Below are 19,736 nucleotides of genomic sequence, written 5' to 3' on the forward strand. Positions count from 1 at the left end.
GTTACATTGTAGAGAGTTCAGCTACAAAGAAACTACCATTTACAGAGTTCAACTGCAAACAAATTGCCCTGTAGAGAATTCAGCTACAACCAAATCACCCTGTAGAAACATCAGCTAGAAGAAGTTACCTTGTAGAGAGTTCAGCTACAAACAAATCACCCTGTAGAGAGTTCAGCTACAAACAAATCACCCTGTAGAGAGTTCAGCTAGAAACAAGTCACCCTGTAGAGAGTTCAGCTAGAAGAAGTTACATTGTAGAGAGTTCTGCTACAAAGAAGCTACCATGTAGAGAGTTCAGCTGCAAACAAATTTCCCTGTAGAGACAAACAAATTACCCTGTAGAAAGATCAGCTAGAAGAAGTTACCTTGTAGAGAGTTCAGCTACAAATAAATCACCCTGTAGAGAGTTCAGCTAGAAACAAGTCACCCTGTAGAGAGATCAGCTAGAAACAAGTCACCCATAGAGAGTTCAGCTAGAAGAAGTTACATTGTAGAGAGTTCAGCTACAAAGAAACTACCATGTAGAGAGTTCAGCTGCAAACAAATTTCCCTGTAGAGAATTCAGCTACAACCAAATCACCCTGTAGAAACATCAGCTAGAAGAAGTTACCTTGTAGAGAGTTCAGCTACAAACAAATCACCCTGTAGAGAGTTCAGCTAGAAACAAGTCACCCTATAGAGAGTTCAGCTAGCAGAAGTTACATTGTAGAGAGTTCAGCTACAAAGAAACTACTATGTAGAGAGTTCAGCAGCAAACAAATTGCCCTGTAGAGAATTCAGCTAAAGACAAATCAACTTGTAGAAAGATCAGCTAGAAGAAGTTACCTTGTAGAGAGTTTAGCAACAAACAAATCACCCTGTAGAGGGCTCAGCTACAAACAAGTCACCCTGTAGAGAGTTCAGCTAGAAGAAGTTACATTGTAGAGAGTTCAGCTACAAAGAAACTACCATGTAGAGAGTTCAGCTGCAAACAAATTTCCCTGTAGAGACAAACAAATCACCCTGTAGAAAGATCAGCTAGAAGAAGTTACCTTGTAGAGAGTTCAGCTACAAACAAATCACCCTGTAGAGAGTTCAGCTAGAAACACGTCACCCTGTAGAGAGTTCAGCTAGAAGAAGTTACATTGTAGAGAGTTCAGCTACAAAGAAACTACCATGTAGAGAGTTCAGCTGCAAACAAATTTCCCTGTAGAGACAAACAAATCACCCTGTAGAAAGATCAGCTAGAAGAAGTTACCTTGTAGAGAGTTCAGCTACAAACAAATCACCCTGTAGAGAGTTCAGCTAGAAACAAGTCACCCTGTAGAGAGTTCAGCTAGAAGAAGTTACATTGTAGAGAGTTCAGCTACAAAGAAACTACCATGTAGAGAGTTCAGCTGCAAACAAATTGCCCTGTAGAGAAAAACAAATCACCCTGTAGAAAGATCAGCTAGAAGAAGTTACCTTGTAGAGAGTTCAGCTACAAACGAATCACCCTGTAGAGAGTTCAGCTAGAAACAAGTCACCCTGTAGAGAGATCAGCTAGAAACAAGCCACCCGTAGAGAGTTCAGCTAGAAGAAGTTACATTGTAGCAGTTTAGCTGCAAACAAATCACCCTGTAGAGAATTCAGCTACAAACAAATCACCCTGTAGAAAGATCAGCTAGAAGAAGTTACCTTGTAGAGAGTTCAGCTACAAACAAATCACCCTGTAGAGAGTTCAGCTACAAACAAGTCATCCGGTAGAGAGATCAGCCAGAAGGATCACCTTGCAGAGAGGTTAGCTACAAAGAAATCACCCTGCTTCATCTTTTCTTCTTCCTGTAGTAAAGAAAAAATGACAGGTTAAAAAGCCCTAAAGCCATCCATAGGCCGGATTTATGGCCGGCTTTGTGGTATACAAATACAAAAAGAAGTGAAATCTAATCCAAAACAGCCAAGCTGTAAAAAAAGAGTGCGGCCCTGAGAAAGGCTATGGTGAAAAAAGATGTGAAATCCAAGGTGGCGGCCAAGAAATGGCTGTGATGGTAGGTTAATGGTAAAAATTTTAATAACAACGATTCAGGTGAATTTGGTGCGGCTTGGTCTTGGCACAAAATTCACCTGAATTGTGGTTATTAAAATTTTTACCATTAACCTACCATCACAGCCATTTCTTGGCCGCCACCTTGGATTTCACATCTTTTTTCACCATAGCCTTTCTCAGGGCCGCACCCTTTTTTTACAGCTTGGCTGTTTTGGATTAGATAACACTTGACATGAAACCCTTTCCATGTTGGTTCGTCACCACTAGATCACCAATCAATACAGTGTCTATAGTGCTGATGACAAAAGGTTCCAGTATTAGTCTGTACTTTGTTGGTGAGAAGTCATGCAATATTATGTTGTTTATAAGTTCAGGTTGAACACAGAGGAAATGCAGACAGCATGGTTGTATGCATGGAAAGGATATTGTATTACCTTGGCCTTGTACTTTCTGAACTGTTACATGAGAAGGAAGAATGATCATATGCGTGTTATTTTATATAGCCAGGTGTTTATATTTGATTTAAATGACAAAAGACATTGCTGGTAATATTATCCTGCCCCCCCCGGGGGTGTTAGTTTAAGTTACAATTTATTTCTCACCTATATGCATCATGTCTACCATAATAAGAAATTCAGAGATGGTTTACTTCACTGTGAAACATTTTTGAGACTGATCTTATAACTATCACACCAATAAGTTTGACGGCACAAAACTAAAGTTAGTGAGTCCTTCAGTGTAAAATCCTGACTACTCATCTGTGTATATCCTTCTCTGAGAGATGAATGCAAGTGATATGTTGCTATAAATTGTTGTACATGTTGTTATAGGGGGGTAATGGTTTCAACAGCAACACTAGGTTACCAGCAGCAGGGTTCTCAGGATCGACTTTGATTTTTTTAATAGTCCAAAACAAAACCCACTATATTTCATGGATGAATTATTGTGACAGTTAATTATATTCCCCTGGGACAGAGCGTCTACACATACATATGTGAATCCATTGGCAAAAATGTAATGACTTAAAAATAATCAAATCTAACATTATTTTGATTTGCAACTACAATTTTATAAGGGTGTCTTAATTGTATATCTATTCCCATGACTGCAGACTACAGCAGTATAAGCTCATACTTAGTGTTGCATCACCTATATAATGCTCATATATAGACAGTCTATATATGAGCATTATATAGGTGATGCAACGACAATAAAAATATTCTTTCATCAATCTGAAATTTAACACTCCACATCTTTTCCAACAATAAAGTTTCTTATCACATTAATAAATCTGTTAATGTATGGGCACAATAATAATGGTTGCTCTGTTAGTCTAAGAATATCTAATCCAAAACAACCAAGCTGTAAAAAAAGAGTGCGGCCCTCAAAAAGGCTATGGGGAAAAAGATGTGAAATCCAAGATGGCAGCCAAGAAATGGCTGTGATGGTAGATTAATGGTAAAAATTTTAATAACGACAATTCAGATGAATTTGGTGCTGCTTGCTCTTGGCACAAAATTCACCTTAATTGTCGTTATTAAAATTTTTACCATTAACCTACCATCACAGCCATTTCTTGACCGCTAGGCATGAGGCTATTATGCTCCAAAAATTGAGCATTATGCTTTTGAGCAGTGCTCAAAAAATCACCTATTATGCTTTTGAGAATTGCCCATTATTCCCAAAATTATGCCACCATAATTGGCTAATAATGCCAGTTTATTGATGTATCAGACCATTTTCATTAATGTTTAAGCTTCAAATAGTCTTGAATTCTTTAGCTGGTTGCTGTATTAGAGTATTGATTTCAATATGACTGCTTTATTAGAGTAAATAATATTCAGTGACTGTTTTATTAGAGTTTCTGACTGTTCTATTAGAGTATCTCGATCTTTTAAAACGAAATTGTGCAATCTGCAGATTTTCCTATTGTTAAAGCTTTATAATCACCTCAAAATGCTAGCATAATTCCTAATTCCCACACATACCTATTATTCCCGAACTTATGCTGGCATAATCGCCGCATCCCTATTGACCGCCACCTTGGATTTCACATCTTTTTTCACCATAGCCTTTTTGAGGGCCGCATTCTTTTTTTTGCAGCTTGGCTGTTTTGGATTAGAACTCTCTACAAGGTAACTTCTTCTAGCTGAACACTATACATGGTGGTTTGTTTGTAGCTGAACTCTCTACAAGGTGATTTCTTCAAGCTGATCTTTCTACAGGGTGATTTGTTTGTAGCTGAACTCTCTACAGGTGATTTGTTTGCAGCTGAACTCTCTACATGATGGTTTCTTTGTAGCTGAACTCTCTACAAGGTAACTTCTTCTAGGTGATCTCTCTACAGGGTGATTTGTTTGTAGCTGAACTATCTACAAGATAACTTCTTCTAGCTGCTCTCTTTACAGGGTGATTTGTTTGTAGCTGAATTCTGTATATAGGTCATTTGTTTGCAGCTGAGCTCTTTACAGAATGGTTTCTTGGCAGCTGAACTCTCTACAAGGTGACTCCTTCTAGCTGATCTTTCTACAGGGTGATTTGTTTGTAGCTGAATTCTGTACAGGTGATTTGTTTGCAGCTGAGCTCTTTACAGAATGGTTTCTTTGTAGCTGAACTCTCTACAAGGTAACTTCTTCTAGCTAATCTTTCTACAGGGTGGTTTGTCGTAGCTGAACTATCTACAAGGTAATATCTTCTAGCTGCTCTCTGTATAGGGTGAATTGTTTGTAGCTGAACTCTCTATAGGGTTATCTGTTTGTAATTGAACTCTCTACAGGATGGTTTCTTTGTAGCTGCTCTCTCTATTGGTTGACTTGTTTCTAGTTGATCTCTCTATAGGGTGAACTTGTTTCTGGCTGAACTATCAACAGATGATTTGTTTGCAGCTAAACTCTCTACAAGGTGATTTCTTCCAGTTGATCTCTCTACAGGGTGATCTGTCCATAGCTGTACTCTCTACAAGGTGATATGTTTGCAGCTGAACTCTCTACATGGTGGTTCCTTTGTAACTAAATTCTCTATAAGGTGATGTCTTGTAGCTGGTCTCTCTACTGGATGACTAATTATTTCTAGCTGATCTCTCTATAGAGTTATAACTTTCTCTATAGAGTTATAACATGTTTGTATAGCTGAACTCTTTACAGAGTGGTTTGTTTGATTGGTTGTTTAACTCTCCAGCTACACGGTGACTTGTTTGTACTACAGATTGACTTGTTTGTAGCTGAAGTCTCTACAGAGTGACTTACTTGTAGCTGAACAGTGCATAAAGTAACTTGTTTGTAGCTGATCTAGATGAACTCTCTACTAGATAGCTATTTTGTAGCTGAACCCTTTACGCAGTAACTTGTTTGTAGCTGAATTCTCTACAGAGTGACTTGTTGTCTCTACAAGGTGACTTGTTTATAACTGAATTCTCTTCAGTGTGACTTATAATGTTCTGAATCTCTACAGCAACATATTTGTAGCTGAACTCTCTACAGGGTGACTTGCATGAATTGTCTATAAGATTAACTGTTTGTAGCTGAACTCCCTACAGAATAACTTGCAATGTCATATAATTCTGTAATGGAGTAAGTTATATAAGTAGCTGAATGCTCTATTAGGGTGACTGTTCTATTAGAGTATCTCGATCTCGCATATGTTACACGTAGTTGGCTTTCGAATCATAACTCAGTGGTTTGTAATCCGATTCTTCTGTACTACTGCAAGGAATTTCTATGATAATTATTACAGCTACACACCGATTTTTAGCTCACTGATCTAAGCGGTTTGCCTGGTAGGCGTGAAAACTAATAGTTTTTTTATTCATAAAATCGATCGCGTAATTGTGACACAGGTTGGGTTTTGTGTCATATCTCGATGGCCTTTAACTGGATTCCTTTCAAACCACAAAAAGGCACTCCTACGAAAGTTATTCCATCTACATAGCAATTTTCAGCTCATTCTTTCAAGCGGTTTACCCTGTGGGCGTGACAGACCTTCGACCTTGTTTTACGCAAATAATTGCTCATAACTTCGTGAATGTTCATCGGATTCCGTCCAAACTTGATACTGAGATTCGCCTTAATGAGCCCTTTAAGTGTACCAAATTTCAGCCGGATTGGAGCACGCATTCACGTTTTATGGCGGATTTTGCAAAGTGTGCGAAAAGAAGAAGAAAAAACCCAAACTTTGGCCGTTCGTATCTCGGAAATGGCTAGAGCGATTGTCTTCAAATTTGGAATGTGGACTCCCCTACCTAGCCGGCACGTCTGTAGCAACTATTTCTTCAATCGGATAAGGAACCACGGAGCTACAAAGGTGTGAAAATCGCGTTTACTTTCTTCCTGTAAATATACTCACGGTGTGGCGCGCCGGCTTCTTGAGCCGCACGACACACTACCGTGTGTCTTGATATTTCTTGAAATTTACTTGACGTGTCCTTTTGAGCACTGCTCAAAAGCATAATAGGCTACAGTATTTTCATAGCATAATAAGCTCACTTCTAATGTGTTACCAACAGTTTACAATTGATCACTATTAACAAGTGCACAATGACCATTGTTACAGTACAATAATACTATCTGTATTACTAGGACTAATGCTTCTGCTAAAAAAAGGACTGCTTCAATGGTGTCATCAAAAATCACTACTTCTCTATCAATAAGAGTTTTTCAGAGGCATACAACACATGTGGACATACAATCAGCTACATACAGTGCAAGAATATTGTGACATTATTACTGATGATGGAGGATGACTAGATATTCAGAGGGAAAAATGGCTCTGAAGACTTTACCCAATTCTTGTGTGATTAGGTGAGAAGATTTGGTATATATATAATCTACTGTCTTACCATCCTTATTGCAATATTAATAATGTACTAACTTTGAAATACTGTACCACACGTTACACTTGACCATCCAACAATAAAAGCTAAGACAAAATACAATGCCTAAAATAATTCTTGGCAAACTAAAACACTGATTTCTACTATTTATCACAAACAAGAGCATGTACATTTCATATACAGTAGTTATATAAAATAATGCACATTCTTCACATTCTGGAGATTAGAAAGTTGTAACTTGAAAATTGTTATCTTCATTTGTATTGTTTTCATCATTATCAGTGTCCCTTATTGCTGTAGGCATAGAATTAAGTATACAATCTTTTTATTCTACAGTAAACTTACATGTAACAATCTGTGCTTCATCACTGCCACCTATATCGGATGTAGGCCTTGTCGGTGATGACACATGGTCATTACAAATGACATTATGCTCAGCAGAAAGTGAAATTGTGTTAATTCTGTTATCAGTAGCTAATAAATTTACATAGGCACAAATTTAAGTGTCACTGTATTTAATAAGGGCTTTCACACACAATCAATTTATCAATATTAAAATTTGTGACCGAGTTTATGAAAAGTGTTTTAACACACATTCAATTAGCCAATATTTGTCACAGTGATTTATACCTAGTGTAGATGTGAAAAATGCTATTATATTGGCCTGAAATTTAGTCAAATGTAAAGTATACAGCACATTAATGAATGGAGGTAGTTATGGATAATATTATTAAATGCTTTGTTAGATAAATCAAGCCTATGTATGCATGGAATCAGTCATCTATACAGCACATTAAAGAATGGAGGTAGTTATGAATAATATTATTAAATGCTTTGTTAGATAAATCAAGCCTATGTATGCATGGAATCAGTCAATCTTGTTGTATTTTATGCCCCACAATAATAATACTTTTGGCTCCAAAATGTTTCAGAAGCAAGCTGCAATATTATAGATACGAGATGCAAGGAAAATTCTGAATCAGGATTGTATAAACATAGTTGTCGATTTCCAATTGCAAATCAAAAACTTGTTTTCACAGATCCACTCACACAATATTATTTAATTTTGTAAATATTAACTCATTGGGTAGCATGATTATGCTACAGTACTATAATCATAAATGTACAGTCACAAATGTAATCAGATCTAAAACAAGGGGTCTTATAGCTTTTCCAGTTGCCTGCGCCTGGCAAACCACAACTTGACTTATTAATGGCACAGTATTCCAACTTGAAATTTGGCCACATTATCAAACAGTATGGTAGTGCTGTTAATAAGTAGGGATCCTCCAGAAAATGATGTGTACCGTCTAAAACGCAACTATTAAAATCATCCTAGAGACATTTAACACCACAAAAATCACCTTTACAAAATAATATTAGCCCATCAGACCAAGAGTCCACTATTTTTAACTCTTGATCAGACTCCATCTAACATGAAATATAGCATTAAAAACAAGAAAACACTTACCAGTTACCGGACATAGAATCTTTAAAAAATTTCCAAATCTTGAAATTTAGTCTCACTCACTCACTCACTCACTCACTCACTCACTCACTCACTCACTCACTCACTCACTCACTCACTCACTCACTCACTCACTCACTCACTCACTCACTCACTCACTCACTCACTCACTCACTCACTCACTCACTCACTCACTCACTCACTAACTGACCACAGTTGCAAGTCTAGAACCCAAACGAAGCAGCACATGGTTGCCACAGCAACAAACTCACTTGTGGGATGTGCCTTTTGGGGTTCCGATGAGTGTACATCCTGTGTGCTTTTTCTTTCCTTTTACAGTGTATCTTCAATCAGTTTGGTTGTCTTCTTCAAGCATAAAATCATACTGAGCCATTAATTTTCTGTATTAACACTTTTCTGTAGACACCAAAAAATTATTTCAGAAAGCGCTTATGCTGCTGAGTGCCCTTATAATTTCATGTGAGTTGAATGTGAAACATTAAGGCTGCTGAGTTGCTACTTTGACTTTTGCCAACACCTGGATTGCAATCGACAAAGAGATTTTCGCTTAATAGATGGACAGATACTTGATGGCTTGTTCTTCTAAACACCAACACTGACTTGGCCAATCAGTGCAGGAGGGAGAGATCAGTGAGTGATTTGATAGTATTCGAGTGGAAATTGCATCCTGTTAGTCAAGATTAAGCTCCAGACAACTGAAAGGGCCTGTTCGTTTGAGCAACTTCTGGCCCAGGTGAATAGAATGCGGACCATCGTATAGAGACAGATCATAGATTGGAGCACCACTACTATTACGATCAAAGGTAAGCTATGCACGCTACTGTGGGCCTATTTGCTTCCAATTTTGGTACAGTACGTACTTAAATTAGCTGTGCAGGAACTTAATAGCTAGTTCACAAGTTAATAGTACTACAGCACAGCTTGATGGGAAAGTCCCTACTTTGGACATTAAGTATAATTCTGCTCAATGTCAAAGTAGGAACTTTCCCACTGAGTTATGTTGTAGTACCATCATTCATCTCTTGTTTCACTACTTTTTAATGCATAGAACCTTACTTCATTGTTTTTTAAATTAACAATATTTAAAAAAAAATATACTTCTAACATACAGGTATCACTATATTGCTTAGAATTTTAAAGTGATATATTATGCAAAATTATGGTTAGTCAAAATTGGAAACTTAAAAGGCTATCAGATCCCTTTGCAGCAAATCTCGTCACACATCATGTATAATGTTACATCAACTTACAATGACAGTTTGTTTGTAACATAACTGTATTCTTGCCATTAACAGTGTTAATCCCAGTAGAAGTTTTCATGGTATTTATTTTGTTACGCTGTGAAAACACCAACACTAGACAGTATACCAACAAATTGTGTATGGTGTACTTACAGATGTCTCAGAGTTTGAATTCAAATTCCCATGTCCTTTAATGAATTTCACAAACTACACAAAAGATATTGCAATAGAATTTAAGAGTAGAATCTCAAGATGTGTATCAAGACACACGATAGTGTGTCGTGCGGCCCAAGAAGCCGGCGCGCCACACCGTGAGTATATTGACAGGAAGAAAGAAAACGTCATTTTCACACTTTCGTATCTCGGTGATAGCTTATCCGATTGAAACCAAATTTGCTGCAGAGTTGCCCGCCAGCTGGGAGTCTACATTCCAAATTTGAAGGAAATCACTTAAGCCATTTCCGAGATATGAGCGGCCAAACTTTCGTTTTTTTTTCTTCGTTTTTTTTTTTTTCTTCTTCGTCTTTTCGCACACTTGCACAAATTACTATAAAACGCAAACGCGTGCTCCGATCGCCTTGAAATTTGGCACACAGCAAGGGAGTCCAAAGGCGCATCCTAGCATCAAATTTGGTGCAAATCCGATGAATGGTTCAGGCGTTATGACCGATTATTCGCGTAAAACAAGAACGATTTGTTGTCACGCCTACAGGGTAAACCGCTTCATGGAATGAGCTGAAAATTGCTATGTAGATGGAGTAACCATCGTAGGAGTGCCTTTTGGTGGTTTGAAAGGAATCGAGATTAAGACCACGGAGATATGACACAAAACCCAACCCGTGTCACAATTACGCGATCGATTTTTAGTAATAAAAAAGTATTAGTTTTTACGCCTACTAGGCAAACCGCTAAGAGCAATGAGCTGAAAATCGGTGTATAGCTGGAATAATCTTCATAGAAAGTCCTTGCAGTAGTATAGAAGAACTGGATTACAAACCACTGAGTTATGATTCGAAAGCCAACTCCATGTAGCAAATGCGAGATCGAGATACTCTAATAGAACAGTCACCCTAAAAGAGCATTCAGCTAATTTATTTACTCCATTATAGAATTCTATTACATTACAAGTTATTCTGTAGGGAGTTCAGCTGCAAACAGTTAATCTTATAGACAGTTCAGCAAGAAGCAAGTCAACCTGTGGAGAATTAAGCTACAATTATATCACTGTAGAGATTCAGAACATTACAAGTCACACTGAAGAGAGTTCAGCTATAAACAAGTCATGCACCCTGTAGAGAGTTCACCTACAATTAAATCACTCTCTAGAGAATTCAGCTACACACAAATCACTGTGCAGAGAGTTCAGCTACAAACAAATTATCCTGTAGAGAGATCAGATACAAACAAAACACTTTGCAGAGAGTTCAGCTACAAACAAATCAATCTTTAGAGTGATCAGCAACAAACAAATCAAGTTGTAGAGAGTTCAGCTATAAACAAGTCATGCACCCTGTAGAGAGTTCACCTACAATTAAATCACTCTCTAGAGAATTCAGCTACACACAAATCACTGTGCAGGGAGTTCAGCAACAAACAAATTATCCTGTAGAGAGATCAGCTACAAACAAATCAATCTTTAGAGTGATCAGCAACAAACAAATCAACTTGTAGAGAGATCAGCTAGAAACAAATCAACCTACAGAGAGATCAGCTACAAACAAATCAGCTTGTAGAGAGATCAGTTACACACAAATCAACCTGTAGAGAGATAAGCTAGAAACAAATCTCCCTGTAGAGAGTTCAGCTAAAACCTGCGGAGAGATCAGCTACAAATATATCACCTTATAGACAGTTCAGCTACAAACAAATTACCCTGTAGAGAGATCGACTACAAACAAATCAACTAGCAGAGAGATCAGCTACACACAGATCAACTTGTAGAGAGATCAGCTAGAAACAAATCTCCCTGTAGAGAGTTCAGCTAAAACAAATCAACCTGCAGAGAGATCAGCTACAAACATATCACCTTATAGACAGTTCAGCTACAAACAAATTACCCTGTAGAGAGATCGACTACAAACAAATCAACTTGCAGAGAGATCAGATACATACAAATCAACTTGTAGAGAGATCATCTAGGAACTAGACACAATGTAAGGAGTTCAGCTACAAGCAATACACCCTGTTGAGATTTCAGCTACAAACAAATCAACTGTAGAGCGATCAGCTAGAAACAAATCACCCTGAAAAGAGGTCAGCTACAAAAAATCACCCTGTAGAGAGATCAGCTAGAAACAAATCACCCTGTAGAGACTTCAGCTACAAACAAATCAACCTGCAGAGAGATCAGCTACAAACAAATCACCCTGTAGAGAGTTCAGCTAAAACAATTCAACCTGCAGAGAGATCAGCTACAAACAAATCACCTTATAGACAGTTCAGCTACAAACAGATTACCCTGTAGAGAGATCGACTACAAACAAATCAACCTGCAGAGAGATCAAATCACCTTATAGAGAGTTCAGCTACAAACAAATTGCCCTGTAGAGAGATCAGTTACAAACAAATCAACCTGCAGAGAGATCAGCTACACACAAATCAACTTGTAGAGAGATCAGCTACAAGCAAATCACCCTGTAGAGATTTCAGCTGCAAACAAATCACCCTGTAGAGAGATCAGCTAGAAACTAGACACCATGTAAAGAGTTCAGCTATAGAAGATGTCACCTTATAGAGAGTTCAGTTACAAAGAAACCACCATGTAGAGAGTTCAGCTGCAAGCAAATTACTCTGTATAGAGTTCAGCTAGAAAAAGTCACCTTGTAGAGAGTTCAGCTACAAAGAAACTGCCATGTAGAGAGTTCAGTCTCAAACAAATTACCGTGTAGAGAATTCAACAACAAACAAGTCGCCCTGTACAGAGATCAGCTAGAAGAAGTTACCTTGTAGAGAGTTCAGCTACAAAGAAACCATCATGTAGAGAGTTTAGCTACAAAGAAAGCACCATGTAGAGAGTTTATCTGCAAACAAATTACCTGTAGAGAGTTCAGCTAGAAACAAATCGCCCTGTAGAGAGATCAGCTAGAAGAAGTCACCTTGTAGAGAGTTCAGCTACAAAGAAACTGCCATGTAGAGAGTTCAGCCTCAAACAAATTACCGTGTAGAGAATTCAACAACAAACAAATCGCCCTGTACAGGGATCAGCTAGAAGAAGTTACCTTGTAGAGAGTTCAGCTACAAAGAAACCATCATGTAGAGAGTTAAGCTACAAAGAAAGCACCGTGTAGAGAGTTTAGCTGCAAACAAATCACCTGTAGAGAGTTCAGCTAGAAGAAGTCACTTTGTAGAGAGTTTAGCTACAAAGAAACCATCATGTAGAGAGTTCAGCTACAAAGAAACCACCATGGATGTAGAAAGTTTAGCTGCAAACAAATCACCTGTAGAGAGTTCAGCTAGAAACAAATCACCCTGTAGAGAAATCAGCTAGAAGAATTTATCTTGTAGAGAGTTCAGCTACAAAGAAACCATCCTGCATATAGTTCAGCTATATTTTAAGTGACCCAATAGAGAGATCAGCTGCTAAAAAATATCCTGTGGGGAATAATGGGCATGTAACAAATATAGGTATATAATTTGTATAATTACTAATAAAATCAAAAATAATGGAAGTATTAAAAATCTTCTATAAGTTCTTTTCTTCTTCCTGTGGTAAATAAAAAAACACATGGGTTATAAAGCCCCAAAGCCAGCCTATATGGCTGGCTTTGCAGTATACAAATACAAAAAGAAGTGATATCTAATCAAAAACAGCCAAGCTGTACAAAAAGGTGCGGCCCCCAAAAAGGCCATGGTGAAAAAAGATGTGAAATCCAAGGTGGCTGCCAAGAAATGGCTGTGATGGTACTAGGTTAATGGTAAAAATTTTAATAACGACAATTCAGGTGAATTTTGTGCCACTTGGTCTTGGCAACAAATTCACCTGAATTGTCGCTATTAAAATTTTTACCATTAACCTACCATCACAGCCATTTCTTGGCCGCCACCTTGGATTTCACATCTTTTTTCACCATGGCCTTTTTGGGGGCCGCACCTTTTTTTACAGCTTGGCTGTTTTTGATTAGATTATTATTATCTGTTATGCTAACAATTTCAATATTATATATTATAATAATAGTGCATGAACACATAATGTCTGTGTATATGCTAGTAAATATACATGTTAATTGATCAATTTACAGTAAGAATCATTAATTGTGACTGGGCCTGCAAAATAGGGCATGTGGGCACATGATTTTTGACTACTTTTTCACACTTTCATCACTCATAACGTTTTGCACCATTATGTTATGGTATTGCGATTTTCAGCTCTTAGTAACCATTTAATTGGCATCATGATGCAAGTTATAGAATGGAAATATACTTTTCCAATACTGAGATATGACCTGGAGAGTGATGGGGTGTAGTTTGTGCCCACATGCCCTGTTTTTACAAGCCCGGTCACATTTGAATTTTAACCGCTACAGGCAAGCATTGAATAATCTATAAATCTTTTGATACCTCAAATTTTCTCCAGCCATTTAGCTAGTTTAGTACATTTACCTACTACTGACCTAATTTCAAGTCAATATACCTCAATACTTATGAATTGTCAAAGTTGATGTGTGTGAAAGACCCCTTTTCGCAAATCCGGTCACCTATAAGAGTATTGTATATCTTATATCCTGTAAGACTGCCTTATTAGAGCAGTACAATTGTGTAACTATTCTATTAGTAGAATTTCTGACTGCTGAATTAGAATTGTTCATCTTTTAAAGCTTTGTAGTTGCTTTAAACTGCCAGCACAATTCCCAATTCCCACACATACATATGTACATGTTTCCTGAAAATTATGCTGGCATAATTGCCACGTCTTTATAGTCTGTTCACATTCACCTGAGCCCTCATTTCTTGTTAATAACTCTTGTTACATGAGCTGCCTAAACATTTAGTAGCACTGTGAAGCCCTTTAAATGCCAGAACTGTTAATCAAAGTAGCGCTTTGATACGGGAAAGAACAAGTGAGTTATGAGGCTTTAAAATACCCCATACATTTAGTATGGACAATTCAGGTTCGCAAACATGTTTACAACATCAAAACATGCTTGTTCCTGTACAAAACCATTGAGAGTGAACACACGTTCACCTCTCTGATACTACTATATTTGGCGGGGCTCAGGTGAATGTATACCGACTATATATATATATATATAGTTTAGCAGTTTATTTTTAGGTCAGCCAGTGTTAAGCAACACATATTTCACTCCTTTGCTGGACTACAATACGGCAGCAATTTTATGATTTACCCTGGGGACCTAAAGTCTCTGGGGAACTTTGAGCGTAATACCAATGACTATAAATGATAATTATTGACACACTGTAAATATTACCTTCTGATTTCTGATCACATAGAACAATGCAATAAACAAACCCTAATGGTAAGAAGATACTTTCATGTAAATTGCCACACAATTGGTAGTACCTGTAGAGAATTGAAAATTGTAAATATCCATGCAAACACTGCAGTATCTTCATTCACAGCCAGTAATCCAAACAACCACGTCAGCCCAAGTAGTGGCAGTAAGAGTATTGCTGCCTTAACCAATATCCTACAATAACATACAAACTAGTCAACAAAGTTTTAATATAATGTACAGTATGCTGTATACAACATAACATGAATATGAAGTACTGACAAGATGAATGTGTTGGCACACAGTGGGAGCAGAGGAGGTTGGTTATTCATCCCATTGGCCCTGACATCATATGTATTATACATACAATTTGTCCTTTGAAATGTAGTAGGCATCAATGTTGTATTAGTTCAGCAGTCCATTTTGATCACTTACAAACCTTATCAGCACACAACACATCGCTTTCCTAGCATGCTGTTAAACAGGTCTTAACACATGGCACTAGACTATTCGTAGTTGCATAATTGACTTCATAGGAATATGGCATGCGACCAAACTTCTCGGTGGGAATATATTTTGAACATTTGAATTCAAAATTATTTTGTAATGCACAGTACAGACAGAGACAAATATTATAGGATACACATTAAGTAAGACTATACAGTAGCTGTGCATTACTATCAATGATTCATATGTTACCATGCCTCATATTTATAAGCCGGATATAGCTATATATTATAGGGTTAGAAGCTTCGAGATAAATGGCTGTAAAGAATTCATATAGAATAACTTGCTGAGCATATGAAATTTACACAAGAGATGCACCAATCTATTGCATTTCACACCACTTTCAATACTGTACTTGTATCTGCTTGTAGACTTTCCTAACAAATATAAAATCTGAGCAATTGGATAAGCGAAGTAGGGGCAGAGGATAAAGGGTGATGAAGTGGGCAAAAGATAGAATTCAAAATGGAGGCAGACCACGATTGAAGTCCAGACACAAGATTAGAGAGTTGTGCTGGCTTCTTAGTGGCTGATATGCAATAAAATCAACACAGCAACTGTACGGTTAACGATATCAGACCATCCACCGGTAAGCCACTAATTCTTGCCAAGCCAGGTCCAGGTCCCTTCACAATGCCAGACAGAAACAGCCATTCAAACTCAACACATTAACCAGATAAGACATCAAACATTATACAAGATTATGCAAATATGATGTACTTAACAGTCCTAAGTAATCAATAATAATAAATGAAATACAACAGTACAATCATATAAACTAGAAAAATAAGTGACTATTCAGAACATTCACAATGTGTACATACGTGTTTTGATCGAATAGCTTTTACACAATACTTACTTTGTAATTTCAAACTTTGAAACTGATTTAGCTTTCAGTGAGTTTTTCTTGCTACCAAAAATCTGATAAAGACTTATAATCAAAAAGAAGGTATTGACCTGTGACAGTATGTTGTATTAAAAGACAAATGAACTCCATAACAATATGATCTTACAAGTATGATTAGCAGCATGGGAGCAATGAATGCCCAAATGGCACCTCTTTCCTCAGTAATCCAACATCTGTAGACACATAATAATGACATACTGTTAAGGGTTGAATGAAGAACAGATGTGACAGCCATTATGTTCTTACAAATATAATGTGTTTATATACGTAGTTCACTTTTGACGGTCTACTAACAAAATATGAGAACTGGTATTAGTGCTAATAATGTTAATCTCGTATTCTGAAAACAAACTATTGTGCTGCTTTCTTGAATGTGTATTCCAAACAAACACTTTCCTCCTTACAATTTTATTGTGAATGAAATATTACTAAAATAATTATTGTTTTGACCTCAAAACATTTGATACTGAATTTGGTTGCTGTAAATGTGGTCTTAAAATCCATATAGAGCCATGCAAAGCTCCTGAAGAGACCATGTTAAACATGCCGATTACACTCCTGTGATATATGCTGGGAATGTAAATAGATAGTGACAGCTAAACTAAATTAGAGGGAGGTGTGATGGGTTTGTTTCTAGTAGTTCTTATTTACAAACTGCTTTCAAGATACAGAAACCATGCAGTTGTAGTTGAAACACGACTTAGTGTTTTTAGTCCTTGTAGTAGCAGCCTTTCTCAGCTTGGACATCACAACACAAAGCCTTCAAGTACTAAATTCCATAGACATATCACTACACATGTTAGTTCTTACATGTCATCATTTCCATACTGTTCATGTGACACTGCAGCAGACACAATAACAATGGGAACCGGTAAACCTGAACAATATAAAGTATTAAACACCATTGATGTTGTAGTATATACAAGTGCTTACCCCAACCTAACAGCATGAAAAATTTCCTTGTTTTGAACATTCCTTGATACAGTACAAAGTTCAACCAAACAAACAACATTACTCCTTCACAAAGCATCCAACTGAACACAGCCATGAAGAAATAATGAAGTAAAATAGCTACAATCAAACAGCTAGCCTACAAAATGCATTAAGTGTATGAACAAGACACATCAAGTATTGTATACATGTATCTTACTCGATAGTTAGTAGCAGTCTCAATTCCACTGACAAATACTATTAGACCCATTAATAGTGCAATGGAGAGGTTCAAATGGATGAAGTCTGGTACTTTAGAGAACACTTGTTTGCTATATACATAAATTATGATTTGATAAACATTCTGAAAAACATTTGCATGAGTACACTTTTGCAAATGGTATGATCTGAAAAAGTTATATATAAAATTAATTATGTTAAAACATAATTTTTTTATGATTTGAAACAGTTATATACAAATAATTTTTTATGAATGCATAGCTACCTATTCAATGGGAACACAACAATAATATTATTAGACCACTTTGAATGAAATTTTGAATCTTTTCCCAGCACATTGAAACTGAGTTGTTAATTTCATGTTCCAGGTTAGCAATAACAAACTTACTGTAGCACAATCATCACTACTATAGCAAATATCAAACAGATGATTGATATTCCACATCCAACATAACTGACAATTGAGAGTGCCAGAGACTGGTCCTACATTACAAATAATAGATGAGTAATATAGGCGGTGTATAAGGGTGCACAACATTTAATCAGATAAAATAGATTGCTGAAATGTGTACCATCAATGAAGTATTTATTTGATACTATTGTACTAGCCCATAATGACAAAAGCAGAGTTGAGACTGGACATACATACGTAGGATAGAAACTCTCAACAGTTAACTATACTCTGGAGCACATGTTTACATATGTAGCTACATACCTTAAGCTAGAAAATGGTATTAGGCTCATTTGGCATTATAATATTGATTGATTCAAAACTTCTCATGGATTTGTGTAGGAAGAAATTTATCATGAAATATGACATCCTTAACTGAACAAGCTTCAAGTTGTCATTGCTGAGCTGTACCAAATAAACAGGTAGTACAAACTGTTTTCATGTTTCAGACCAGGTCCAAAGCTCATATACTATGAGCGAAAATTTATCATACAGTACAATAGTACTGTATAGTAGGGACCAAAATGGTGTAGGCATGGCCCATGAAAAAAAATCACCCAAAAACAGCCTCGCTTAATTTTCCCAGATGACATTGAGGCAGTATTTGTTAGGCAAAATGAAGCCCCAACAAGCCTTAACATCGACTCGAAATGCTTTCAACAAGTTGCTACGAAATTTAAAAATATTTAATGGAATTTTCTACTGACTGATTACCTGACTGAGTGACTAATACCTTCAGACAAGCATAACTCAATAACAGCTAAGGCTACAGGCTTGATTTTTTCACTTTTCAGTGTCACTTCAGCCAGATGCTTGCCTTTTTGCATACTGCAGTGCATACAACGCATTCTTCATGGACTTACCAGTGTCCTCCTTTGTGTCCCATTCATCTTTGCTGACAGCAAAAAATATTGATTTGGCAGTAGCATGTGATGGCTTCCCTTCATAATGGAAATCATCCATATTTTTCATAGTGGCTACTTTGAATGCAGAGATGCATTTTGAACAATTATTGATTCGTAATCCTTTGTAATGGGTTGAACATAGTTGACAACGAAGCATAATGGATACTCCACTTTTCAGATGATAATTGATAACTGGAACACGGGGCACCATTTCTTTCTTTGATGCGGTTTGTGTGGGTTCACCAGTTACAATAATTATTTACAAAAAAGTAAACAAACAAATACACAAAAATTGGAATTTTCAACTAGAGTTGGGACCATAGCACATGGATAAAAAGTACTGAAACAAGTTGGAGTAGTGCACAATATTAAATCATAGTAAAACAATAATGTAAGAAGTGTTATATCCCTACTGTACTCAAGATACAGGTACATTACCATAATGGAAATACGCAGTAGGGATATAACATTTCTTACTGTTTTACTGTGATTTAATATCGTGCACTACTCCAGCTTGCTTCAGTACTTTTTATCAATGTGTTATGGTCCCTACTCTAGTTGAAAATTCCAAATTTTTCTGTGTACTTGTATACATAACAACAGCTGTTGTACATACACTTTCTCCTGTTGTATCTACCAGAATGCAAAAACTAGTCAAATGAGAGGAAGTACATTGAGCAAAACTATCATTGCTTCCTATCTGTTGAATACCATCTTCAGAGAACTGACCACGTTGTCCACTATAGCAACATCAAGAACATCATTATGCATGCACAAATATCA

General features: G+C 36.9%; 1 protein-coding gene across 1 annotated transcript in view; it reads right to left on the minus strand.

Annotated features, from left to right (window-relative positions):
- Positions 1 to 6,872: 6,872 nt before the first annotated feature.
- Positions 6,873 to 19,736, minus strand: part of LOC136246372 (uncharacterized) — a 62,776-nt gene continuing 49,912 nt past the window's right edge. The window contains exons 27-39 of the mRNA XM_066037764.1: positions 19,570 to 19,693; positions 17,986 to 18,080; positions 17,578 to 17,689; positions 17,361 to 17,517; positions 17,238 to 17,304; positions 16,534 to 16,600; positions 16,380 to 16,477; positions 15,082 to 15,208; positions 14,990 to 15,031; positions 9,717 to 9,770; positions 9,573 to 9,660; positions 7,179 to 7,307; positions 6,873 to 7,127 (exon numbers count right to left, since the gene is read on the minus strand). Of these exons, the coding sequence (XP_065893836.1) occupies positions 7,057 to 7,127; positions 7,179 to 7,307; positions 9,573 to 9,660; positions 9,717 to 9,770; positions 14,990 to 15,031; positions 15,082 to 15,208; positions 16,380 to 16,477; positions 16,534 to 16,600; positions 17,238 to 17,304; positions 17,361 to 17,517; positions 17,578 to 17,689; positions 17,986 to 18,080; positions 19,570 to 19,693 (1,231 nt within the window). The 3' untranslated portion in view covers positions 6,873 to 7,056. The remainder of the gene's footprint in view (positions 7,128 to 7,178; positions 7,308 to 9,572; positions 9,661 to 9,716; positions 9,771 to 14,989; positions 15,032 to 15,081; positions 15,209 to 16,379; positions 16,478 to 16,533; positions 16,601 to 17,237; positions 17,305 to 17,360; positions 17,518 to 17,577; positions 17,690 to 17,985; positions 18,081 to 19,569; positions 19,694 to 19,736) is intronic.

This window comes from Dysidea avara, chromosome 2, assembly GCF_963678975.1.
Source record: "Dysidea avara chromosome 2, odDysAvar1.4, whole genome shotgun sequence".
Classification (NCBI taxonomy): Eukaryota; Metazoa; Porifera; class Demospongiae; order Dictyoceratida; family Dysideidae; genus Dysidea; species Dysidea avara.